The 25432-nt window shown below is 60.3% G+C and overlaps 2 protein-coding genes across 5 annotated transcripts in view; one reads left to right on the forward strand and one right to left on the reverse strand.

Moving 5' to 3' along the window:
* Positions 1–17208, reverse strand: MAP3K11 (mitogen-activated protein kinase kinase kinase 11). Its single transcript, XM_060019252.1, has 11 exons — positions 17169–17208; positions 14178–15475; positions 9332–9512; positions 8995–9143; positions 8714–8889; positions 8331–8574; positions 7716–7829; positions 6897–7032; positions 6713–6804; positions 1469–1876; positions 1–860 (listed from the first exon to the last, which is right to left on the reverse strand). Exons 2-11 carry the CDS (start codon positions 14914–14916, stop codon positions 523–525), a joined length of 2577 nt encoding a protein of 858 aa, XP_059875235.1. The 5' UTR covers positions 14917–15475; positions 17169–17208; the 3' UTR covers positions 1–522.
* Positions 16570–25432, forward strand: part of PCNX3 (pecanex 3) — a 22041-nt gene continuing 13178 nt past the window's right edge. For 2 of the 4 annotated variants that reach the window (XM_060019248.1, XM_060019251.1), the window contains exons 1-16: positions 16570–17268; positions 17636–17823; positions 18061–18160; positions 18284–18323; positions 18425–18520; positions 18745–19872; positions 20380–20503; positions 20586–20764; positions 20978–21068; positions 21450–21585; positions 22810–22970; positions 23772–23925; positions 24221–24253; positions 24530–24701; positions 24805–24915; positions 25267–25358. In XM_060019248.1, the coding sequence (XP_059875231.1) occupies positions 17116–17268; positions 17636–17823; positions 18061–18160; positions 18284–18323; positions 18425–18520; positions 18745–19872; positions 20380–20503; positions 20586–20764; positions 20978–21068; positions 21450–21585; positions 22810–22970; positions 23772–23925; positions 24221–24253; positions 24530–24701; positions 24805–24915; positions 25267–25358 (2958 nt within the window). In that variant the 5' untranslated portion in view covers positions 16570–17115. The remainder of the gene's footprint in view (positions 17269–17635; positions 17824–18060; positions 18161–18283; positions 18324–18424; positions 18521–18744; positions 19873–20379; positions 20504–20585; positions 20765–20977; positions 21069–21449; positions 21586–22809; positions 22971–23771; positions 23926–24220; positions 24254–24529; positions 24702–24804; positions 24916–25266; positions 25359–25432) is intronic. The other 2 variants (XM_060019250.1, XM_060019249.1) reach the window with 2 other exon arrangements.

Here is a 25432-nt window from a genome sequence, read left to right on the forward strand (position 1 = left end):
GACAGCTTGGGGAGTTTATTTGGCTTCATTGGATCCCGAGGCCATGGCCCCAACCCTGGCCGGGGCAGCAGGAAGGCACCCAGAGAGCCCCGGCCCCAAATGACCCCCGGGGCAGGGGGGCCCAGGCACGAAGCCCTGGGGCAGGGGCCACAGTAGCAGGACTTGGTCAAAAGTGCTGGTGACAGCTAAGGCCGGCCCCTCTCCCCTGCACCTCCCCTCCTCCCTGCACCACCCCTGGGGGCAATTCCCTGAGTCAGGCTCTGGTCCTCCCAACCAGCTGGGTACAGTGTCGGGCCCCAGTGGGGCGGGTAAGTCGGGGGACCTGCACGTTGCAGGTGTGGAGGGGTGCAGGCCCCCTGTCCAGTGTGAAGGCTTCCTGTGCAGTGTAGTGTTCCTGACCCCCGGGGGGGGCAGGGTCCCTGGGCGAAACCAAGGCAGCTACAGAGGCATGACCGGCTCCTATTCCAGTGTATGCTGAGGCTCCTGGAGGGCGGTGGGCGCGTGGGGAGCAGCCCGGCCCACTCAGGGCCCTGCCTCTGGTGCCCACGGGGCCTGGGCACCCACGTCTTTGGTCTGCGCCCTGCAGTCCTGAGGGCCCCCTCGGAAGGGGTTGGCGGGTGGAGAGTCCCAGAAGGGGTCTGAGTCTGGGAACAAGGTCCAGGGTGCCCGGCGGGGTGCTGGCTGTGGCGAGGGCAGGGGTGAAGGCCGTGGCCCGGCTGACACAAAGCTCCATGGGTCGATGCGGCTGCGAAGGGGTGAGGGCCGAGGTCGACTGATGAGGCCCAGAGGCGGTGAGCGTGGGGTACCTGGGGTGCCAGGAGCAGAGCGTGATATCCCTGGTGGGGGCGAGACGGAGCTTCCTATGAAGGGAGGGGGAGAGGACCGAGGTCAGGCAGTCACCACCTCCTGGGTGTCCCTGGGAGGCACTGCCCTGCTCTGGGCCTCAGCTTCCTCATCTGTACAGTGAGTTACGGGACTCATAGCTTCCACGGTCCTTCATGCTTGGGGGTGCATCTGTTTACTACGTAGCAGTTAAGAGTGAGGAGTCCTCTGGAGCAGAGGGACCTGGGCTTGGATCCCAGCCCGGCCACTTACTAGTGGGAGCCTGGAATCCCTCGATATTTCATCCGAAAAACAGGTATAACCAGAGTACCTAGTTCACAGCCTTGTTTCCATAACTGAATGAGGCAACCTCTGTAAAGCACTAGCAACAGTGCCTGGCACAAGTAAGCAACCTGTAGGAGTTCGCTAGCGTCATCATCTTCATTTCTATTATCTCACAACTGGCCTGGCCTGGCCCCTGCCCGCCCCCACCCCCATGGATGGCTGAACGGGGAACTCAGTTCCCTATGGTGCATCCTCATCGCCCTGAGGGGGCGGTCAGCAGACAGCTGTGGCCCCGGCTGTACTGCCCTGCGCGTCCCCACCAGCCCCTCCTCCCCTCTGTCACCAGGCAGAGGCCACTCACCGCGCCTCTCCTCTTCGCGCCGGGGACTCTTGGCTGATGGCTGGCCGGCGGGGACACCCAGTTCCAGCAGCAGGGGCGCGGGGGAGGGCGAGCCGGGGGCGTCGGGGCTCAGCGGGGAGGCCTGGGCGTCCGGCATCTCGGGGGAGAAGCGGATGAGCGGAGAGGGGGGCGGCTCGGCGGGGGACGGCGTGGGCAGCGGGGCGCGGGGCGTTGGCGGGGGCTCCCCGCGCTCGCGGCCCGGTCCACCCGGGGGCTGCAGGTCGCGGCCGAGGCCCAGCGAGGCGAGCAGGGCGGTGCCGCGCAGCAACGCGCGCTGGATCAGCTTGGGCGTCCCGGAGCCGCTGCCGCGCTCCGCCGGGCCCGGCCGCCGCGGCTCCTCGGGCTCCGGGCTCGGCCGCGGGGGGTTACCTGGTGGCGGGTACACAGGTTAGGCCGACTTCGGGGGGACCCCTCGGCGGCCCTGGAGCAAGGACTGGCTTCTGCTCCCCTCTGACGGCCAGCCCAACTCCTCCCAGGCCGCCGCGCCTCCCCCAGCAGACACACTTTCTGGCCTTTCAGAAGGGGCGGGGCCGGGCAAGGTGGGGTGGGCATCGCAGTCTGAGGAACCAGCAGGAGCAAAGCCTGGGAGGCAACCAGGTGCCCTGGAGCCCAGAGATGGAGGGTGGGCTGGAGGGCAGGCAGGGGATCCACCAGCAAGCAAGCTGAGGCCAGATCGGGGCCTCAGTGGATTATCTGGAGGGGTCCGGGGACAGGTCTGGGACCCATGCTCTGTGCCCACCTCCTTCCTGGCTGGGCAGCCCTGGTCCTTCTGCTCGCCCGCCCCCCTCCAGCGGGAGCACACAGGTCAATTCCAATGTACACAACAGCCCTGAGAGGCACGCATCACTGTCCCTATTCCAGAAATGAGGAAGTTGAGGCTCAGAGAGATGAGCTGTTTGCGTCAGGCCTGAGCTGAATGATTTAGGGGCATTATGTTGTCTGATCCTCATGGCCCAGGCTTGGAGAGGTTAAGGGCTCAGCTAAGCCTGAACTGCCCTGGATTTCAGGACATCTGTGTCCTAACCTGTGGGCCTAGGGTTGGCCCGACTCCATTCTAGACCACCTGGGGTGGGTCTGGGGAACCTGTCATTGAGGACGTAGGGCAGTCTGTGATGGCTTCCCACAAACCCCAATTTTGTCAGGTCCTCCTTAGCTCTAGAACCTGCCATGGCTTTCCACTGCCACTAGAAGAAAGTCTAAGCTCCTTGTCTGGGTTTCAAAGCCTTCTCTCTCTTCCTTGGGCCTGCCTGGAGTGGAGCGCTGGGCTGGGTGTCCAGAGGAAGAAATGCAAAGCTGGGAAAAGTGAGTTTCTGCTATGAACCAGGACTTTGCTTGGGGTCCCTGTCCTCAGCCACAACCCTTACCCCATCTTTCTCTATTTTTTTTTTTGGCCACACCATGCGGTGTGCGGGATCTTAGTTCCCTAACCAGGGACTGAACCCGCGCCCTTGCCAGTGAGAGCACAGGGGTCCTAACCACTGGACCGCCAGGGAATTCCCCCCATCTCTCTGACTCTTATCCCCCCACCCCACCCCACCCCTGCAGTGACCACTGCCTTCTAAAATGCAAATCTGCTAAAGACAAGTCTGCTTCAAAAGTCCCCCATCAATTTCCAGGCCCTTCCTGAACTGGCTCCTGCCTGCCTTTCCACCTTCACTCATTCATTCAACAAACATCTGCTGGCCCATGTGCTGGGGCTGCACTGGGCTCCACAGACCGAGGGGATGCAGGCCTGAACCCCACTTGCTGCTTCAGGCCTGTGAGTCCCTGGCTCTCAGCTCTCCCTCTGAGTTCCAACCTGGATTCCTCTTCCTCAGGTGTGGTGGGCCCCACGGCTGTACACACACTATTCCCTCCGCTCAGCACACCTTCCCCACCTCGGCTCTCAGTGATCCCTTATTTACCATTCAAGACCCAGCTGAGATGTCACATCCTCTGTGAAGCTATGACATTCTGATTTATAAAAAAGTATATATTTTGTCTTCATCTCATACCTGGTACAGAACTCCCCAAACCCTTGGAATTTCCTAAGTGTAAGAATGATAAAGGTGAAAGGAGCGCCTTTTGTTATTCATAAGGAGATCTTTTAACCACATCTGAGTTCATATTGATGCAGTCATTTTTGGAAAGCTCCTAAGGATGGGGTCTGGTTGCCAAGGGAACGAACTATATGATTAGAGGGTTAGAACTTTCAGCCTCCACCTGCACTGGGAAGGGGAGGAGCTGGAGATTGAATCCCATCACCAATGGCCAAGAATTTAAGCAATCAATCGTGTCCATGTAATGAGGCCTCCACAAAAACCCAGCCAAAGCGTTCCAAGCACTTCTGGGTGGTGAACCAGTGGAGGTGCTGGGAAAGTAGCGTGCCTGGAGAGGGCGTGGACACTCTGTGTCCTCCCACATACTCTGCCCTACACATCTCTTCCATCTGGTTGTTCTTGACCTGTAACCTTTTTAATAAACTGGTAATCTAGTAAGTAAATGGCTTTCCTGAGCTTTGTGAGCTGTTCTAGCAAATCATCAGATCTGAGGAGGGGGTCGTGGGGACCTCTGATTTATAGCTGGTCGGTGGGGAGCACAGGTGACAAGCCGAACATACAACTGGTGTCTGAAGTGGGGAGGAGCAGTCCTGTGGGCCTGAACCCTTAACCTGTGGGGTCTGACACAAACTAACTCCAGGTAGGCAGTGTTAGAATTGGATTGGATTGTAGGACCCCCAGCTGGTGTCCCAGAATTGGTCGGTGTGGGGAAAACCCCCAGGCATCTAGTGTCAGAAGTGAAGTGAGTAGAATGGAGAGGAAAACAAGAGGTTTTTCCTCGTTTAGAAGCTTTGCCAGAATCCCATTAACCTGTGCGGTTCTTGCTCACGTTATGCCTTGTAGAGCCCTCGCCCCACCACGTACTACTCCCTACTGTCCTTGTTTATTTCTGAGTCTGCTTTTCCACCAGACTAGGCCCTCCCCAAGGTCAGGGCAGTGTTGATCTCTAGCACCTTGATGCCTGGCTCATAATATATGTCGATACATGTTGGATGGAAGAGTCCATTCTTACAATCCTGTGACAACCATGTAAGGTGACTGCTGTTACGCCACTTTACAGGTGAGGAAACTGATCATTTACAGTGAGTTTAAACAGAACAGGGGAAAAACATGTTTAAAACAGGCAAGATAAATGGAACAAAGTGAAGTGAAGCTGGAGGTCAGCACACAAACTAAGAATGGAAAGGAGTTCCTGAGGCCGATATTCTGAGAAACCGAGGTTCCCAAAAGTAAGCGACTTGCCCCAGGTAACTCGGCAAGGATTTTAATTTGCCTCTAAGCTCCCTGGCAGTAAGAGTTGGCAACCCTGTTGTTGAGGACAAAGAGAAAAAACATGCTTGACCCAGAGACGAAGGTGAAATCGCTTCTGTGGGGCCTCACAGAGAGGACACGGCCACGTGGTAGTTAGCGGCTCCAGGGCAACAAGCTTCAGGCGGCAGTTGCTGTCAGTGCAGGCTGACTGCGCCCACCAATCTGCCACTCATTGCAACCAGTTCCCCAGGGGCCGGAACACCCAGGTGTGGACAAGGGGTGGGAGTTGGGGCTCCCCGGTGGTGTGGCTAATGCCTGGGACAGTCTCACAGGGTCTTTGATTCTTAGCCAGGTTTTTCACTCTGTGGGTGGTTGGGAGGTCAAGGTCATGCACTCGTAGGTGGGCCCAAGATGGCTGGAGGGTGGGCTTGCACCAGGGGAACCAAGTGCTCAGCCAGCAGCTGGGCTGGGACAGGTGATATCCTTTTAGGTAAGAGGGCAAGCCAGAGAAAGATGGGGTCCAGGCCGTTGTGTCCCTGCTCCTAGGAGCTCAGGGAGAATAAGGCCAAATGGATCTGCAGAATATGGTCAGGGGCTCCTTCAGACTACACACCCAGGTTGACAGGACCTCAAGTTCTCCATTGACCCTTCTGGCCTGGGGCATTCTAGAGCAGGTGACTACAAGCAGCCCCCTTGGCCTTCCAATTCTCAGTTCAGTGCCTGCAGCACGGCTAGCTTGGGGCAATGCAACTGCTGGAGCAGAAAATGGTGTGGCAGACGGGGCTCCAGGGCCCTGCCTCCGGAGTCAGACCTGGGCTCAAATCCCTGTTCTGCTGTATGCCCTATTTCAAACCACTTAACCTCTCTGTGCCTCAGTTTCCTCCTCTATAAAATGGCACACAGGAAGGACCCAATAAACGTTTGCTGTTATTGTTACTGTGAAATGTAGCTCAGGTAATGGTGGAGGTGACGCGCTGGGTGGGGTGAGAGGAGTGAGTCTAACTTGTTTGCTGAATAGGACTCTGGTCTGATAACAGTTAAGCCAGGTCCTATATTCTGGCTGCGAGAAGCAGGTACAGCTGGGGGCTCTAAAGGGACCCATGGGCAAGGGAGGCTGCAACTTTCTAGTCCCTGCCAATGCTGGGCAGTGCTGAGCTGAGCCCTTGTCCCTCTGACACAGGAGCCCCAGTTTCTGCTAACCCCCTACCTTCCCAAGTAGTTTGTATGTGAGAAACCCTTTCTTCAAGTGAAAGTTTCTGGGAAAGCTCACTACGAGCATGAGAGTCAAAGTCTCCCTGGGTTCAAATCCTTAGCTGGGGGATTTAGGCAGATTACTTTACCTCGCAGAGCCTCTGTTTTCTCATCTCTCAAATGGGTATAATAATCCCTCATGAGATTGTTGCTTGGATGGAATGCCTGACACACAGTAAGTGCTACTGCCATTATGGAAAACAGAAAAGTCCAGAACTGCCCCAGATGCAGCGAGTAGGCCCTAGATCCCCACCCGTTCAGATTTCTTATCCTCTTCTCCACCTACAGGCTCCCCAGAAGGGACTCTGAGAAGCACAGTGTGGCAGCCACTTTTCTAGCTCCACCCCACATGCACAGTTTCCTTCTCTTCTCTCAGCCCAGCTTCCCCTGGGTCCCAAATGCGGGGCACCGTTCCTTGTTTTCCTGTCTTCCCTAGAGCTTGCTGAGGGCACAGCAGCTGCCACAGGGCCAGGGGAGAGCCCTCTTGCAGGCCAGCCCTGAATAGGGTCCCTGAGGCCTAGGCTGGATCCAGCTCAGTTGTGGGCTGATGGGTCAGACCTGGGTTCTAGGAATGGCCTGCCTTGCAGGCTGGCTTCTTGTAGCCTGCCCATAGGACCCACAGGAGTGCAGCAACAGTCTGCTGGGGGGAGACAAGGCCACTCACCATTGAGCATGGGGGGTGTGGAAGGAGATCCTAAGGGGGATGAGTCATCTGAATCCAGGTACCACGTGGCTTCGTCCAGGCGGGACCTTCTCCTGGTGAGGGGACGAGAGGGGAGTTGTGCTTCGTGAATCTCAGGACTGTTGGGAGGCAGAAGACACTCGGTGGGTGGCACTCAGGCACTCACCTCCCGTTCTGGGCTTCTCCGGGCTTGGGGGAACTGGGCCCCCAGGCCCAGCATGCTCGCCGCTCTCCATTGCTTGAGTCCTCTAGACGTCTTGGGGACTGTCGGCCCCATGCCTGGCCTGGTTCTGCAGGCTCCACTGTGGCGGGCAGGGGGAGGGGGGAATGGAAGGAGTCTGAGCTGAGGTCAAGAACCCTGATCCTTGTCCTCCCATCATGAGAATCAAGCTCCAGGGGCAACTTCTTGGAGGATTGGGGTGGGGTGTGGGTCAGGCTGGGCCCCATCCCATTCCCAGGGTGAGCTTTGGGCCACAGAGAATCTGAACGGAACTGGGGTAGGTGGGTGTGGGTCCTGGGACTGGCAGTGAGGCATCTCATCTAGTCCTTCTTCACCCGGCATTTGCTGCTTAGCAGTTAGTACAGCCACTACAGCCAACTGCGTGGGTTTGAATTCTGACTCTGCCACTTGCTAGCTGTGCAACATTAGGCAGTTACTTGTCTCACTTTTCTCATCAGTAAAACTTATATAATAACAAGGACATCTACCTCACAGGGTCTTCGTGAGGAATTAATATTAGCAAAGTGTTTAGGAAAATGAATGGGACATAGTGTCATACAATTGCTAGACTGAAAAAAGTTGTAAAATGCATGCTGCTTGGGGAACTTAGAGGTACCAGTTTAGACAGATAGGGGAGGGCGCCTGGGAGCAGGGGGGAAGAGGAGGAGACAGTGTGTGGGATCTACTTCCAAGGATAAGTTTTGACTGACAAAAGGATAAGGTCTGGGGGTAAGGGCATGGGCAAGGGGAGGCGAAGTTTCTTACACTGGATGGCCCGGAACCGGGGGAAGGTGGGCGAGTCCCCAGCCCCGACCTCGAAGACGTTTCTCCTCCTGTCCAGGCCGGGAGAGGCCTGCACGGTGATGCGGTGTTTGAAGTCTGGGGTTGGGGGGGAAGCAGGGCGCAGGTTTGTGGTGAAGGAGAGACTGGATCCTAACCTGCAGGGCCCCTCAGCAGTTCCCAGGCCACGCAGGCAGTGCTGGAACAGGGCCTGGCACAGTGGCTGGGTGACTGGGGTCGGCCTCACTGCCTTCCTGGGCCCCAGGCTCTCCGTAAGGAAAGCAGACCTCTCACGCGGAGAAGCGCAGCGGAGTCGGAGATTCCCAGGAGCGGCCCACCCAACTCCCTCGGCTTTCTCAGAACTTTCATGAGCCCCGCCCCTTCCCGGCCGTAGCCATTCCCAGACCGACATGCAAATATTCCCGCCAAAACCCGCCCACAAACGAAAACACACTCCGGGCCCCTCCCCTTCCAGCCTCGTCTTACAGGCCCACCCACCAACGCCCTAGACCAATCCCGGTGTGGCCAGCACACCCGCCTGACCCCACCCCTCCGCCCACGAAGCCAATGGCGGGCGGCGTGCTGGGACCCGCCCCTTACCGAGCGGCATGCTGATGCGCTCGCCGCCGTCGCGCGCGCGGAGTTTGCTGCGCTTGAAGGTTCCGCGGCGGCGGCGAACGTGTGGCCGTTCGCGATCAACTTGCTGCAATAGAAGCGTCAACTCGCGCTCGAACACCTCCAGCTCCCACTGGGCCAGCAGGTGCTCGCGCCGCCGCAGCTGCTCTGCCTGTGACCGCTGCTCACGCGCCGCGCGGGTCAGCTCCTCCTCGCGGCTCAGTAGTTCCTGTGCCCGGGACAATGGAGGCGGTGGAGTCAGTCGGGTACGGTCTCAGACGCTCACCCCCACCTTCTGCCCCATGGAAACCGGGGAGACATTCCTTCCCGGCGTCCCCTTCCAACCCTGGGACCCCGACTCCTCCCACCTTTTCTTTGGCCCGCAGCTCGTCAAAGAGGCCTTGGATCTCGCGCTTCCAGCCTTCCTGCATGGAATGGAAGGAGTCCCGCGGCATTTCCCGCAGGACCTGCGCCTCTAGTGCCTCCAACTGCTGAAGGATGGAGGCGAAGTCGGGCCTGCGGTGGGGATCCTGCGCCCAGCAATCTGGGGAAACGGAGTGGAGGGGGGACAGGATAAGAAGGGGTCTGTGAGTGGATATGTCCTGGGCCAAGGAGCTCTGCCCCTCACCCTCCTGCCCCATCCCCTTACCGGCCATGAGCTGTGCGAAGGGCTCGGGGCAGGTGGATGGGATGGGCAGTGTGAGCTTGTTAACGGCCACTCCATAGGCTACAGCAAGGCAGTCGATGCCACGGTAGGGCACCTCCCCAGTCAGCAGTTCCCACAGGAGCACCCCAAAACTGTGGGTGAGACAAAGGGTCTATGTCCCCTCCTCTACTTATTCGTTGCCATTTCATCCCAAGGCAACCAAGAGCTCAGTGGTCTGTGTCCCTCCCTCTGGGCTCTGCTTGTCTGCCCAGCCCTAGATTTTGGCAGCCACCTCTGCCCTCTGCAGCCCCATATCTGTCCAGCCTCCACCCAGCCGCACCTCCAGACATCGCTGCCCTTAGAGAAGGTGGAGGCCTTGATAACCTCAGGAGCCATCCAGGCATAGGTGCCTGCAGCACTCATTTGCGTGGTTTTGTGCCACTCGCGGGCCAGGCCGAAGTCAGTGATCTTCAGGGTCTTGTGCTCCATGTCGTCACCTTCAATGGGCTGCAGCAGCAGAACTGGGGAAGAGAGGAAGGGCTGTGGTGCTCCAGGCTCAGGTGGTGGGGACAAGGGAGGAGCTGGGAGCAAACTGTCATCTGACAGGCATCCTGGCTGGGTACTGGGGGCACCGAGGTGAACTGGTCTCAATCTTGCCCTGGAGAGCTCATAGCTGGGGTTGGGGTAGAATCAGATAATAAGCACAAGGCTGGGAAACATTTACCAAGGGGTTACCAGAGGCCAGGCATTTTACACTCAGCATTAGCACTCACAAAAAAAAAAAGTCTATGAGGTAGACATCATTATCCCCATTTTGCAGAAGAGGAAACTGAGCAATAATTTGATTTAACCTAGGGCATATGCAAATAAAGCAGATGCCACGACCTGGTCTGTGTGCTTCCAAAGCCAGTGCTCTAACTTTCTCCTAACACTGCACGGAATAGAAATGGGCAATATGGGGACCTTCCTGGTGGTCCAGTGGTTAAGACTCCACGCTTCCACTGCAGAAGGCACGGTTCAATCCCTGGTTGGGGAACTAATATCCCGCATGCCACGGTGTGGCCAAAAAAAAAAAAAAAGAAAGAAGTGGGCAATATGGCAGCCTCTCAGCATTTGTAACTTTGATTTCAAGAGAAACCTGTGTCTTGTCATTTTGCTGAGGCAGGAGTGTGAATCAGAACCTGCCTCGGGGTGGGGAGCAGGAGGGAACCCCCTCGTGAGAAAGGAAGCCCAGCAGGCACTACAGACCCCTGGTGTCCATGTCCCATTGTGGCTAGCGCAGCCGCTCCCAGGGGAAAGATTCCAAAAGATATCCACTGATGCAGCTGGATGTGAAGAGAGAGAAGGGGGTATAAGAAAGTGGTGGTTCTTGGCTAGAAAGGAGTTTGGGACAAATGTAGTAGTGGATAGACGTGGCAAGGGCTGATGGCTTTGTCCCAAATGGGGCCACCATACTCTGTACAGAGAGGAGAGGCAGCAGCTTGCAAATCTCTCACCAGGAAAAGCATGGCTCAAAGGAGAGAAGTTTTAGAGGAATAAAAAGAGGACAAAATTATAGAATTTTCAAGGTTCTGAAGAGGCCTCTCTACTTTTCTGGTTATAGCCAACTGCATTGTAGAGAAGTGGCATCCAAGCCAATGACATTTCTGAACACACGTCCTTTCAGGGCACACCTCTCAGCAATCCTGCCCAGAGTGACAGCACCATAGTGGGGGCAGAGGACACAGGCACCTAATACAGCCCGGCGAGTCAGGGAAGACTTCTCAGAGGAGGTGACAGAAGCAGGGTATTCGCTTTTCTAGGTCTAAAGCCACAACTCCTGATCCTGCTGCTGGCCGAGCTCTCTGGGCCTCCTGGGGGCATCTGGCACTGCTGCTCAACCCCTCCCTGCTGTCCTTGGCTCCCAGGACCTCTGGCTGCTTTTGCTGTTTCCTTCAGGGCCTCCCCACCCTTAGCCTTTTCAATGCTGGCGTTCCTCAGAGCCTGGCCTCCCCTTGACCTTGGCCCACTGCCCCCAGGCTGTCCTGGACTCTCCCAGGTGCCAGCTGCCCCCTCCTCACTGGCATCTCCCACATTGGGAGCTCCAGTTCAGAAGTTGATCCAGCTGCCTATCAGCTGCCCTACCTGACGTCTTTATGCCCTCAACAACCATCTTCATCCTTCCACCGTGCCTGGCAAATCTTCCCACAATTTCTCAAAATTCAGAGAATGATCCTGCAATCTACCCTCTCCTCTTAGCCAAACTGGGGCTGAGTACTGAACAGTTAAAGCTAGGCATGACGACAAAACCCACCTCAGAGGATCATCATGAGTATTAAACAAGATCACCTTTTTTTTTTTTTTTTTTGGCGGCACCAAGCGGCATGTGGGAACCTAGTTCCCCAGCCAGGGATGGAACCCGTGCCACCTGTAGAGAGGAAGCGCAGAGTCTTAACCACTGAGCCGCCAGGCAAGTCCAGCGAGATCACGCTTCTTAAAGCTTTAGCGCGGGATCTGACAGTTGTCCTAAAGACTCTGCTGCTAATCTCCCTCAGATTGACTTTCTCCTCCAACCTCTAACATCTTACTCCCAGCTTCACAACAGCCTCCGGCCCGGCTGCTGAAGACTCAGAACTGGACCATTCAGTAAGCTCTGCGAAAGTTCATTCCAGAGAAGAGCCGCAGCAGGCTGGGGCAGGCAGCTGGAGAGGGACCAGGCAAAGGGATCCATGTACTGGGGCTGGGGGGAGGGACTCCCGCCTCCTCTGGTGCCAGGACCCACCCATCCTCTTGACGGCTGCTTCTCAGTCGGGTCTCTAGCCACTTGTGGTACCTCACAGACTGGTGAATCACCTTCTGCGCCAGTATCTCGAGCTGGGAGGCCAGCCTCCCTTTTTCGGTCAGGTAATCTGAAGTCCAGAGAGGGGCAGCAACTCACTCGAAGTCTCAGGACTTCTTTCTATTGGTGGCCTTTCTGCCGCCTCCTACCCCCCAGCTTGACCTGACACCTGTGAAGCCTTATCCTCACCTCCGTGTCCCCTGCTTTTCTCCAAGTGCCTTGAATTTGTTCCAACCCAAGTTGCTCTTCTGGTGTCTGATGTAGACCTTGGGGATGGGGCGGTCAGGGGTCACTCAGAGGAGAAGGGGCTAGAGATCCCCCTCCCAGCATCCCGTTAGGGCTCCCTGGCCTCTGAAAGGGACCTGGCCCCCAGCCCCCTTCCTGGGCTGCCTCTGTGAAGCTTGGGAGTGGCCTAGGCAGCTTACGCCTCTTCCGCTTCCCTCCCATGGTCCCTACTTCTCCTTTCTGGGAGGCCTGGCTCAGGTCTCCAATGGGGGCGGGGGTCCTTTGGTGGAGAATTGGGGGAGGTCAGGCCCAGGCTGGGCTGGCTGGTCAGTCCTGTGACTCGTGGGCCTAGAGAATTCCCCCTCCTCTCCCTGCCAGGCTTCCTCACAAGGCCCCCATTGTCCAGGAAAATCACGCCATTGTTTCCTGCCTGCGCCCCCCCCATCCCAGGGACTCCCCCCGCCAATGCCGCAGACAGCAGCCCGGGCCTAGAACTGGGGTCTGCGAGGTGGGAGGCCAGGCTCAGCAAGGCTAAGGGCACCCTGCCTGCCTTTCACCACCATCCAGACTCTGGGAGGGAACTGGGGGGGAGTAGGGGCGCAATCCCTGGCTCCTTCCTCTCCCACAAACCCCCTACCCCCAGCTCTTTCCTCCCCTGCAGGCAGCTGGGCTGGGGAGAGAGCAGAGGCTGGAGCAGGGGCAGGAAGCCGGCTCAGGGGCAGCAGGAAACGCAGGAAGCGGTGGGGAGGGTGGGGAGCAGGAGCCTGGGCTATTGTTCCATTTTTTCTGGAAAGAAAACTGGAGGAAAAACAGAAGACGGGAGTCCCCTCCCCCCAGGCCTTCGGGGAATCCCCCTCAGGCTGGGGCAGGGAGTGGGGGTCCCTAGATGGCTAGGGCCCAGGAGGGAGGCTGAGAGGTGGGATCTGCCCCCTACTGTGGATGAGAGGAGTGGGTGGGGTCGCTGGCAGGCCTCCCCAGGCCCCTCTGGCCCTGGCAAGGACTTGGATATCACTGGGCCCTGGTGTTCTGCTCCCCACAAGCCGCTTATCCATGCTCAGCCCAGGCCAGGAGGCTCAAAATATCCATGCTCACCCCTCCAAGAGCCACCCGTGCCTCTCCAGTGACCTCACCGGCCCTTCCTTTTGCTCTACAGCTGCACCTCAGCCCCCAGCAGGCCCAGCCCGGGTACCCACTACCGTGCTGCGGCCTGCCTCCTTGCCTTTGCTCTTGTCAGGCCCTGCATCCAACTGGGTCCCTCCTGAACACTCCCTGCTTTGGGCTTGGTGTGAAGCTCGTCTGCTTCAGAAAGCCCTCCCAACCTGCCACTTGCTTGTCTTGGGCCCAGGCTGGGCAGCGTGTAGGACCTGAAATGGCTGGAGATGGAGTGCCTTACCGCTTGAGTCTTTCTTAGCCCCGCCACGCCCACTCCCAAGTGCTGATTCCAGGCAAAGCCCTCTTGGTGATCCAGCCTTCAAACATCCACACCCATGGCTGAGGACCCACTGTGTACCGGGCATCGGATGCCCAGCCTGCTAAGCCGTTTCACCCTCCCGATCACTCCCTTTTTACAGAGTCTGAAATCGAGGTTCTGAGTTGAAATAACCAGCTAGAGATCATGCAGCCAGGGGGGGAGGGGTGGGGCCAGAATTCCATCCCTGGCCCCAGCTTTGACCACCACGGGGCAGGGGAAGAGGGTGGTTTTTCCCCCTTTGAGATTTCTGTTCTGGAGGAGCTGCCCACCACAAGTGGAGGGGGGAGGAGGCACCAACAGGACAACGGTGAACTTCAGGGGAGTTCCCTGCAGATGAGGGGGCGCCAGCACCCAGCACTCCTCCTTCCTTGAGGTAGTGGCCACGGTTAGGCAAGCTGCTTACGGCCCACGTGAGAGGTTCCAATTTTTTTAACTTGGCAGCTGTGAGCTGGGATCAAGGACTCTTTGGGGATGGGGCGTGAAGGACTCTGTTGGGTGCCCGGAACTCCTGCTTTGGGGCTAGTGTGAGCCCACGGGCACCCCGGTCAACTCAGATTCCCCTAGGGGAGGAACTCCTGCCTCTAGTAGATCCCCAGGTAGGCTCAGCTAAGCGTTGTTAGTAGGTGTGTACTTGGGCCATGCCAACCTCCACCCATGCTCCCCAAAACTCACTGTTGTTGGACTTGAGGTCTCGGTGGATGACAGGCACCAGGGCCTCGCAGTGCAGGTAGTGCATCCCACGAGCAATTTGCACGGCCCAGTTGACGAGCACATGGGGGGGCACACGCCGCCCAGCCAGGGCACGGCTGAGGGGCCCGCCGGCAGCATACTCCATCACCAGGCACAGGTTGGGCTCCTCCAGGCACACGGCCTTGAGGGCAATGATGTTGGGGTGTGCCAGCATGGCGAAAAGCCGGGCCTCCTGTCGCACGCTCTCAGCTGTCACGCTGATGTCTTCATCGGGGTCCTGGCGAGCTGCCTTCACAGCCACCAGCTCGCCTCGCCAGCTGCCGCGGTAGACCTTGCCGAAGCCACCGATGCCGATCACCTCCTCCAGCCGCAGCTCCTGGAAGCTGGCCATCTCGCAGGGGGGCGGACCGCCGCCCCGAGACACATAGTTGGACGGAAAGATGCCCACCTGGCCTCCCACCTGGCCCGCCCACCAGCCCTCATCGCCTGAGATAGCTGCATCCCGGGACAGCACCTCCACACGGTCGCCCTTCCGCAGGGCCAGCTCGTCCTGCCCATTGGGCTCGTAGTCAAACAGGGCTGTCCACACAGGGTTGGCATAAGCTGCCGCCTTCGGGGATCCCTCTGGCCAACCTCCGCCGCCTCCCCCACTGCCCCCACTGCCACCGCTGTTCCATGACCCCAGCGGGCTCTTGAGGAAGAGGTTCTTCAAGGGCTCCATGGCTGGGAGCTGGCGTTGGTGGGTGTGGGGGACCTTCCCTGGGTGCCCCTGGTCCCCACCCTTGCTGACTGCCGAGGCCCTAGTCCCGGAACCTGGGCATCCGGGCCCTGGCCCTCAGCCCCAGACCCACGCCTCTCTGGGGAGCCAGGAGTGTCGCCTCCCGGCCCCCCGCATCTCGGGCTTCCGGGGGAAGGCGACCTAGGGCAGTGTGGTCAGGCTCGGGGGGTGGGCCCCCGGGGCCTCCGGCGTCTCACCATCGCTGGCACAGAGGGGCCCGGGCGTCCCTCAGTCTGGAGCAGTCCTGGGAGTCTGGCTCCGGCACCCGCCAAGTGTAAGGTGGGGCCAGCAAGGGGCAGCGCCTGGACTCCGGTTGGGTCTCTTTGCGCAGGGGGTGGCTGGAGTGTCTCTAGCTGGGCCAAGCTGCCTCTTCCCGGCTGGGCTCTCTCAACCCGATGGCTCCAACCCCGTTCCCTTCTTCCTCCTCCCTTTGTACTTTGGCCCCGGGGGCGGGAGGCAGAGGTGGAGGGTGGAGTTTCACTTTTTTCCGCTGTTCTCCCTCCTGCAGGAAACAGCATCAGATGACGCGGGCGGGTAGCACCGCTCCCCTCCCAGAGGCTGCGGGGCGACTGGGCCTGGGAGTTCCCGGGTAGGCGGGCAATGAGAGGCAGAAGGTGGGGAAGGGTAGCCCCGATCCCCCATGACAGCAGGTTTAGGGTCCAAGTTGGTTTCTACTAAGGACGGGCCATCCCCACTCTCTACATCCGCATCAGCAAAATTGGGGCAAAGAACCGGGCTTGGGAGAGGGGCAAACCCGAGTTTGGTCTTGGCTCCGAAGTTGCAGGGCTGTGTGACCCATCCTCTCTACGCCTCATTCTCTTCGTATGTGAAACTGGGGCCTGAAGCTCAGCTTTGCAGAGCTAGTGGGATGGGGGTGCGTAAGACAAGGAGGACGGAACTGGCTGCACCTCGAGCTCTTGGAACGAGTTGTCTAAGGCTCTCCTCTTTCCCTCACCTGGGAAACAATCCACTTATTCATGCCTCTTCCCCATGAAGGGGCGGAAACCTGAAACTGCGGTCAAGAAATTCGCTCAGTGATTGGATTCAGAATAACTAAACCGCCCTTGTAACTGCTGGATTGACCCCAATTGCCTTGAGCCTGTCACTTTAAGAAAAACGACGCTATCCTACTTCGACTATTCCTGCCTGTTCTTGGAGGATCGCTCTCTACAATCTTAAGTCTGAGCTCTGACCTGGAAGTAGAGGTAGCACGTGAGGTTTCAGGTCCATCGCTAAAAAGGGCGGACCTAGAGGGGCGTGCTCTCGTAGAGAACTGTCGCTTTAGCCAAGGGAGATCCGCGCCTCCATCCTCTACCCCGCCTCTTGTAACTCAGTGGGAGAATTTTGCGCCAGTTAACTCCGCCGTTACTCGATGGCCCCTCAACTATCCCTTGGGTTCCGCCCAGTGGTCTCCGCTAGATTGGCAACGTTTAGGTGTGCGCATGCGCCCAAGCGCTTCTGCCTTTCGGACCGTCCCTTCCCTTAGACCTGAACTTTGCGCACGCCCAAAGCACTCTCCCGCTTCTTAGCGCTCCACCACTTCCCTGCGCTTGCGCATTCAAGCCGCCAGGTTTTCCTTTTCCGGGTCCCAACTGGGCTCGTTGGGCGCATGCGCCACTGCAGGTTGGCGGCTCGCGGCTCCTTTTTCCGGCCTCCCCCTTGGGCCGGCTCCCGCAGAAGCGGGGCGAGCGCGGAGCCCAAAACGAGTGACCTGTGACCCCGGAAGTGGACCTCAGGGTACCAGGGCTTTCCCCGGGCCGGAACCGAGGGAGCCGTCGCCTGCACCCCCAGAGCATCCACCCCACGCCCACCTCTGGATGCCGCCGACGGGTGCCCGGCCCTTGCCCTGCGCCTGCCTGCCGGCCCGGCCCTTGGGAGCAGATCTGGGCCGGGGGTGGGGGCCCGGACCCCGCCTCTGATGCGTCTCCACCCCCGCGCCTGGGTCTCGCACCGCTGACTGCCCGGGCCGGCCCCGCCCCCTGCTCGCACCCTAGCCCCACCGACCTCTCTTCTCCGCTGGGGGAGGTCATGGCGTGAGCGCGAGGCCGGGCCCCGGGGCCCTCGGGCGCCACGCGGGGCATGGGCCGGGGGCCGCCCCCATGAGGGTCCCGGGAGGAGGGCGCGCGCAGCAGCGGCGGGGCCATGGGGTCGCAGGTATTGCAGATCCTGCGCCAGGGGGTGTGGGCTTCGCTCACCGGCGGTTGGTTCTTCGACCCGCACCAGAGCACCTTCTCCAACTGCTTCCACCTCTATGTCTGGATCTTCCTGCTCACCTTTCCTTTCTTGCTGTACATGGTGAGACGCTGCCGCCACCTGTAACTCCCGCCGGGGAAAGGGAGGGCAGATGTCACGGAGGGGTGCAACCTGGCAGGGATTCTGGGCTGTGGCTTAGGCACTAGGATGTAGGAAGAGGACTCAGTGCAGAGTTTGGAGTGTGTGGAGGAGAGGCCAAAATTTTCTGGCCTGGGTGACCTTGAGACCCTCACTTCGTTTCTTTCCAGTTAGAAGACAGGGCCCTCCGGCAGGGCTTTCTTACTAGTTGTGTGCAGGGGCGATGAAGTCCTGTTGTGAATTTGTGAATCCTAGCTTTGACTGTGGCGTTAGGTCCACCCCACGGGGGCAGGGCTGTGTGAAGAGGGACCTGACTTGCTGCCACCTCCAGGTCCTGCCCCCCAGCTTGATGGTGGCTGGTGTGTACTGCCTTGTGGTGGCTGTCATCTTCGCTGCCATCAAGACTGTGAACTATCGGCTGCATGCTATGTTCGACCAGGGCGAGATTGTGGAGAAGCGCAGCTCTACCATGGGGGAGCCAGAGGAAGAGCCTGCCCAGGGGGACGGCAGTCTGCCCAGGTGGGGCGAGGCAGGGCCTGTGTTGGAAATGGAGGGTCCTTGGTGCCTGGGCCTGAGCGCTGGAGGATGGAGAAGGGGCTTAGGGAACATTGGGTCCAAGAACGGTTGAACGTTCTATGGTTGGCCCTGGATTCATCAGGGGGATCTTTGTGGAGAGTAGAGCGATGGGGATGTTGGGAGAAGTACTATATGAAGAGGGAGGGTTAGCTGAAAGCTACTGTTCTTTTCCACTGCTAGGGATCCTGGAGTGGAAATGACAGTATTTCGAAAAGTGAGTTCCACACCCCCCGTACGCTGTAGTTCTCAGCATTCCGTGTTTGGCTTCAACCAGGTCTCGGTGAGTGGTCCTGGCCCTCTCCCTTCCCCACTCCTCTCCTGAGAGCCTGTCCCCAACATGGGTATGTCCTGAACCTACTTTTTGCCCTGTTTGCTCCTTCGTACTTTTTTTTCTATTGCTCAGGAGTTGCTGCCCCGGATGGAGGACTCTGGGCCCCTCAGAGGTAGGTGGCTGCTGTTCAGAGCTGAAGGTGGTGGTGTGGAGTAGGGGATGGCGCGTGGAGGCCTTGAGGTCCTGCTGACGCCTCTGGGGCTGTGGTTGCAGACATCAAGGAGCTGGTGCGGGAGCAGGGCAGCAACAACGTGATCATGACCTCTGCCGATCGAGAGATGCTGAAGCTAAGCTCACAGGAGAAGCTGAGTGAGTGGGCATGTTGGCGAGAGCCTGGGGAGAAGACTAGCTGTCTTGTCTTTGAGCCACCCCAACTTTTACTTCCCTGGGCTCTCTGTGTTCTCTCAGATTGGATCTCCTCAGTGTCTTGCCCCACTGGGTTCTCAGAAAGTGGGGCCATAGGACCCCTTCAGCCACCGGTCCCTTTTGTAGAATGCCATTCTGTCGTCTTCTGTCTTCTTGTGTTCTGATAGTTGGAGACCTCCCCCAGACGCCTCCAGGGGCTGCCCCAGACCCATCTCTCCCCAGCACGGACTCCTCAGAACGTTCTCCCCTGGCTGGAGATGGCGCCCCCTGGAGTGGGAGCAGCGTGGCTGACACTCCCATGAGCCCCCTGCTGAAGGGGAGCCTCAGCCAGGAGCTGAGCAAGAGCTTCCTGACGCTGACCCGGCCCGACCGGGCCCTGGTGAGGACCAGCAGTCGACGGGAACACCGCCGCGGAGCGAGCGGCTACCAGCCCCTGGACCGGCGGGGCTCGGGTGAGCCCACACCCCAGAAAGCCGGCTCCTCAGATTCCTGCTTCAGTGGCACTGACAGGGAAACGTTGAGCAGCTTCAAGAGCGAGAAGACCAACTCGACCCACCTGGACAGCCCCCCCGGTGGGCAAGCCCCCGAGGGCAGCGACACAGACCCACCCTCGGAGGCAGAGCTGCCCGCTTCACCAGATGCTGGGGTCCCGTCAGATGACACACTGCGTTCCTTTGACACAGTCGTAGGAGCAGGGACGCCTCCGGGCCCGGCTGAGCCGCTCCTCGTTGTACGGCCCAAGGACTTGGCCCTGCTGCGGCCTAGCAAACGGCGGCCACCTGTGAGAAGACACTCCCCCGCTGGCCGTGCCCCTCGGCGGCCGCTGCTGGAAGGCGGGGGCTTCTTCGAGGACGATGACACCAGCGAGGGCAGTGAACTGAGCCCGGCCTCCAGCCTCCGGTCCCAGCGCCGCTACAGCAGCGACAGCTCCTCGTCCACTTCCTGCTATTCCCCTGAGAGTTCTCGGGGTGCGGCGGGGGGGCCCCGGAAACGACGGGCCCCCCACGGGGCTGAGGAGGGGACGGCTGTGCCTCCCAAGCGGCCCTATGGAACCCAGCGGACGCCTAGTACCGCCAGCGCCAAAACGCACGCCCGCGTGCTGAGCATGGACGGGGCAGGGGGTGATGGCCTGAGGGGCCCCCTGGCTGGCTCCAAGGCTGAGCTGGAGGTCCAGGCGGGGGTGGAGCTGGCAGCCGGTGAGCCCGCTGTGCTGCCCGCCGAGGCCCGCCGGGGACCTGCGGCCAACCAGCCTGGCTGGCGGGGGGAGCTGCAGGAGGATGGTGCTGTGGGGGGAGGTGAGTGCCGGCTCCAGAGCTGGGGGGAGGCGAGCTCGGTAGGGACGTGGGTTTGGGCCAGGGGCAGCTGGAGTGGACCTGGTCAGCCTCTGTCTCAGGCAGCAGATGGACAAGGACGCAGCGACCTAGTGACGTTGGCTGCCGGGCGCCTCAGATGAGCAAGGCTGGAGTGGTGAGGAGATCGAGGCAGAGACCTCAGGCACCTGGCTCCAGGTCCTGCAGGTAGCACCTGGGCCTCTGCTCTTTGAGGACTCTGAGGAGCCACGCTCATCCTCCCGGGTCGCCAGTGGGGCAGAGCAGATCATGTCCTTGTTTCTGCATGTGGAAACTGAGGCCCGCGTGGTTAGGTGACCTGGCTGGGCCACAGAGGCGGGATGCGGTTGGACTAGGCCTGACCTTTAGCTCCATCCATGCAGGGGCATCTGTCTCCCCCCCTCCCCCAACCCTCCCTCAGGCTCTGTCCAAGCCTCTGTCACTTATGCTCGGGGGGCCTCTCTCTCTGGTCAGCTGCCGAGGAGACTGGCAAGCGGGACCGCTCAAGCAGCGTGAGGCGGGCACAGGCCATCCGGAGGCGTCACAATGCCGGCAGCAACCCTACCCCCCCCGCCTCGCTCATGGGCTCGCCGCCCAGGTGAGCACCTGCCGGCTGCTTGGACGGGAGTGGGGGCCGGCTGGCTCTAAGGGGTGCTGACCATGAGCCGACCCCTCCCCAGCAGCCTGCAGGAAGCTCAACGGGGCCGGGCTGCCTCCCATTCCCGGGCGCTGACGCTGCCCTCTGCCCTGCACTTCGCCTCCTCGCTGCTGCTCACTCGGGCCGGCGCCAACGTGCACGAGGCCTGCACCTTTGACGACACTTCCGAGGGTGCTGTGCACTACTTCTATGACGAGAGCGGTGAGCCCCTCCCCCGGTCCGTGGCCAAGCCTCTTTCTCTTCCGCTGAGGGTCGTGGTCCCAGCAGCTGTGCTCTTGGTGCCCAGGGGCTGGGCTGCCATCCAGGGGAACCCAGCAGAGGGTTTTCCTCACTTGATGGCCCTGGTGCCCACGTGGGTTGGGCCTCGGTGCTCCTGTCCCTGACAGGCTGCCGTGTCCCACACTTGTGCCCCAGGCGTGCGGCGTTCCTACACCTTTGGCCTGGCTGGAGGCGGCTACGAGAACCCTGTAGGGCAGCAGGGGGAGCAGGCAGCCAATGGTGCCTGGTGAGTCTCCAAGCTTGGGCTCTCCCGACCCAGCAGCCAATGGGCTGCCATTTCTGGGGAATTTTCTGTCTTCCTTCTTTGGGCTGGGCAGGGGCAGCTCAGACCCCTAGGAGGAGAGGAGGGTGGGCGGCGGTGAAGGGTGGACCTGCAGGGATCCCTGAGGTCTCTGGTTCCTCAGCACTTCGAAGCAGGAGGCTTCCAGGGTCTTCCAGGACCTGGGAGGGAGGCACTTCTGCCACCTGACTCCTCTGGACACCCCTGCGCTCCTGGGTATTGGAGCAGCTCCCTTGGGCCCCCAGTCATGGCCTGGCCTTGGCCTCGACCCCATTCCAGTCCCAGCCTCACCCACAGCCCCGACCCTCACGGCCGCTGTTCCCACAGGGACCGCCACTCGCATTCCTCCAGCTTCCACTCGGCTGATGTCCCAGAGGCGACAGGTGGCTTGAACCTGCTACAGCCGCGGCCCGTGGTCCTGCAGGGCATGCAGGTGCGCCGAGTGCCCCTGGAGATCCCAGAGGTGAGGAGCCAGCATCGGGGAAGGAGTTGCAGGGGGTGGGGTACAGACAACCAAGCATCCACCCAGGCACCAGGAGGGACAGGTCACCCTGAGTGAGGGCTCCAGGGGCCCTGAGATAGCTGTCTTGACCTTTGATGGCCAGCACAGGGTGCACAGGTCCTGGACCTGAATGGCTCAAGGAGTCGCTTATTTATTTACTCGTTCAACGTACATGCCTGGAATAGTTTTGTTTGCCCTGGAGGGGCCCACAGTTAGTGGGGACGGTGGGTGCTAGCAGTGGCACTTGCAGAAGGGGCGGTTGAGCTCGCCTGGCAGTGGCAGTGCTGCCTCCTGTGCTGGGCGCCTGACGTGGGGTGTCTTGAGGCATGCTGTTCGAGCTTGTCCGTCTCAGCAGAGCTAGCAAGAGCGCCACCTTTCGTTCCTGAAAGCGTCCTGACGGGGGCAATAACTGATGTGGTTGGCCAGGGAATAACAGAAGTACTAGGGATGTATGAGACACAGACTCAGAGTTAAACGACAGTCGTGAAAGTAGCACCCACACACCCAGGGCCACAGAGAGGCACGGGCAGCGCCCAGAAGCCCCACGTGCCCCTTCCTGACGCGATTATTCTCCTGACGGTCACGTGGCATAGCAGTGTTATCCTTCCACAGCCGAGGGTCTCCACCAGAGGCAGGGGCCCTGCTGCTGGGCTCTCCAGAGCCCAGCACAGGGACAGGCTCGTAGTTGTATCCCGTAAACACTTGTTGAATTAAAGACACGAGAAGCCCAAAGAGGTTAAGTAGTTGGTCCAGGGCCTCGCAGTGCTGGCACCGGCACCGAGGCCCGTCCTCAGGGCTGGCGCTCCGTGTGCTCCAGGGTAGGGGGTCTGAGTGACCCTGAGGGCTCTGTCTGGGAGGAGGGTAGTGTTTGTGCTGGCTCCTGAAGGATAAGGTGGATTTCTCTGAGCCCAGGAAGAGACGGGAGATGCTGCCTGAGTGGGGAAGACAGACGCAGGAGCTAGTAATCCTGGCGTCCAGCAGCCCTGGAAGCCCCCACGGCCACTGAGCCCCGTCCTGGGAAGCTGTAGGAAGGAGTAGGCCCTTGGATGGAGGGTCAGGGCAGGCCGCGGGGCTGCTGCATGGTGGGGACTTCCTGTGGTGACCAGCCAGTGTGTGCTGGGGGGTGGCAGTGGACCACGGGGGCGGGGGGTGCGGGGCTGATGGCCGCGGCCATGGGGACCGCAGTTTGACCTGCTGGACCAGGACTCCCTGCACGAATCCCAGGAGCAGACACTGATGGAGGAGGCGCCGCCCCGGGCCCAGCACAGCTACAAGTACTGGCTTCTTCCCGGCCGCTGGACCTCTGTGCGCTACGAGCGGCTCGCCCTGCTGGCCCTGCTGGACCGGTGAGCACCCACCCCCTCATCCCCCAGTCCTTGATCGTCCCTGGCCCCTGGCCTTCCAGACTCTGAACGTGTGGAGGCTGTCATGGCAACAGAGAACCTACCTGCTGGGGTCGCTGAGGGTGTGTGGAGAGCTGGAGTCTGCAGTGGGGTTTCTTCAGGTGCTTCTGGGTGCAGAGGGGCGGCCGGGGGGGTGGTGCTCTGGTCGCTCCTCTCCCAGAGCTTTGCTGGAGACGTTGTTCCTGTTCAATGTGTCGTTTTTTATTTGCTTCTGGGTGAGTGTCAAGTAAATTGAATCCTGTACCCTGAAAGAGCTAACGAACCATCTGTCTTAGCTTTCCGTGTTTTCGGGAGGAAACTGAGGCCCAGAAAGCGAGAGAGATCAGATGGCATTTGTTGTCGGGGTGGATGGTTTGGGCCTGGAACCTGTCCCGGCTCCCTGTGTTCTGGGTTTCTCCCGGCGCTGTGACCGGTGTTTGGGGGGCATCGTCTGTGTGCGTAGCATAGCGAGTGGGAGCCGGAGATGGGCAGATGCCAGAGTGGCGGCACCTGAGGCCTCAGGGTCTGGAGGGGGCAAAGACTGGGATCGGGCTGCGGGGTAGCAGTGGAGTGGCTTCCTGGAGCGGGTGCCGCCTGGCCCTGGCCCTGAGAGGGCATAGCTTCACATACTCAGGATGGCGGCTGGCGTGGACACCGGCCTGGACATGGGCCTCTGTGGCTGGCTCCTGTTTCCCCCATCCCCTAACCCCATGCTCCACCAGCAGGTGAGGAGGTGGGTGTGCTCTGACCCTGCTGTCTCTCCAGGACTCGGGGGCTGGTGGAGAACATTCTCGGTGTCGGTCTGAGCAGCCTCGTCGCCTTCCTGGGCTACCTGCTTTTGCTCAAGGGCTTCTTCACCGACATCTGGGTCTTCCAGTTCTGCCTGGTCATCGCCTCCTGCCAGTATTCCCTGCTGAAGGTCAGGCCTGGCTTCCTGGGTCTCTTCCCTGCCATCTCTTCCCAGATGCACCCCCCTTCCCAGGACCCCTCTTGAGCGGGTTGAGCTCGAAACCCGCTCGAAAGCAGTTAAGATGCTTCAGATCCCCTGTAGCCACCCCCCATCCTACAAATGAGAGAACTGAAGCTCAGGACGGTTCAGGGGCCTGCCCTGGTCATTCATAAGGGCCCAGAAGTGGAATCAAACAGATCCTGGGGCCTCTGACCCTCCCGTGGGCGCTGGCTCTCATCACCAGTGTCGCTCTTGTCTCTTCCAGAGTGTCCAGCCTGACGCAGCATCCCCCATGCACGTGAGTACCAGCAGAGCAGCACCTTTCCCCGCCAGGCTCAGGCCTGGGTCCTGGGCGGGACTGAGACCAGGTGGGGAGGGGGTCGGGTGGGGGAGAGGCAGGGCTCCCTCAACCACCCCCATCACCCCTAGCTCCTTGGTCCTTCTGCCCCCAGCATGCCAAGCTTTCTATCTTGGACCCAGGGCCAGGCACGGGACACATGAGCGTGCGTGTGTGCACGTACAAGTAGGGTGTTCAGTGGGGGAGGCCTGGCTCCTCACAGGCCCCCCTCCCCAGGGCCACAACTGGGTGATCGCGTACAGCCGGCCTGTCTACTTCTGCATCTGCTGTCTGCTCATCTGGCTGCTGGACGCCCTGGCCTCAGCTCAGCCTTTCCCGCCCGTCTCCCTCTACGGCCTCACGCTCTTCTCCGCCTCCTTCTTCTTCTGCGCCCGTGATGTAGCCACTGGTAAGGCCGGGCAGGGTTGAGGTTGCCCAGGGAGCGAGGCCCCAGGGGTGGGCCGAGGGGCAGCCTGCAGGCTGACCGGGCCTCCGCTTCCCCTCCCCGCCAGTGTTCACCTTGTGCTTCCCGTTCGTCTTCCTCCTGGGCCTCCTGCCGCAGGTGAACACCTGTCTCATGTACCTGCTGGAGCAGATAGATATGCACGGCTTTGGGGGCACAGGTATGGGGCCCATGGGTGGCTCGGGGGTGTGGGGGCCGTGCGGGGCCCAGGAGGGGCTGTGGATTGTGGCTGCGGCTCTGGCCGCTCACTGAGCCTTCTCCCGCGGCGACATGGTGGATTCTGAGAGCCCATCTCTTCCCCTCCCCTCCCCTCCCCTCCTGACTCCTCCGCAGGCAAGTGGTTTAAACCCAAGAATGCCAGGGGTTCCGAAGGCCTCTCCGGGCTGGGGGGAGCCGAGAACAGTGGGCTGGGGACGGGGTCTGGGGGAGTTGAGGGGCAGCGGGGGGCAGTGGGGTGGGCGGCCGGCAGGTGGGAGCTGGGCTTTACTAAAGGCTGTCGCTCACCTCGCAGCCGCCACCAGCCCCCTCACTGCGGTCTTCAGCCTCTCGCGCAGCTTGCTGGCTGCTGCCCTGCTCTACGGCTTTTGCCTCGGAGCCATCAAGGTAGGGAAGCCCAGGGGGTTGGTGGCGGGCATACTGGAGCCCAGGGCGTTGTTGGGACAGGGCTGTGAACTGGG

The sequence above is a fragment of the Delphinus delphis genome, chromosome 8 (genome assembly GCF_949987515.2).
Source record: "Delphinus delphis chromosome 8, mDelDel1.2, whole genome shotgun sequence".
NCBI classification, from domain to species: domain Eukaryota; kingdom Metazoa; phylum Chordata; class Mammalia; order Artiodactyla; family Delphinidae; genus Delphinus; species Delphinus delphis.

Coding starts and splice junctions, on each gene's coding strand:
- MAP3K11 (XM_060019252.1), bottom strand. CDS start 14,916: ATGGAGCCCTTGAAGAACCTCTTCCTCAAGAGCCCGCTGGGGTCATGG. Junction 7,830..8,330: donor GCGCATCAGCATGCCGCTCG/GTAAGGGGCGGG, acceptor CCCCAACCCCAG/ACTTCAAACACCGCATCACC. Junction 6,805..6,896: donor GGAGAAGCCCAGAACGGGAG/GTGAGTGCCTGA, acceptor TCCCCTCACCAG/GAGAAGGTCCCGCCTGGACG.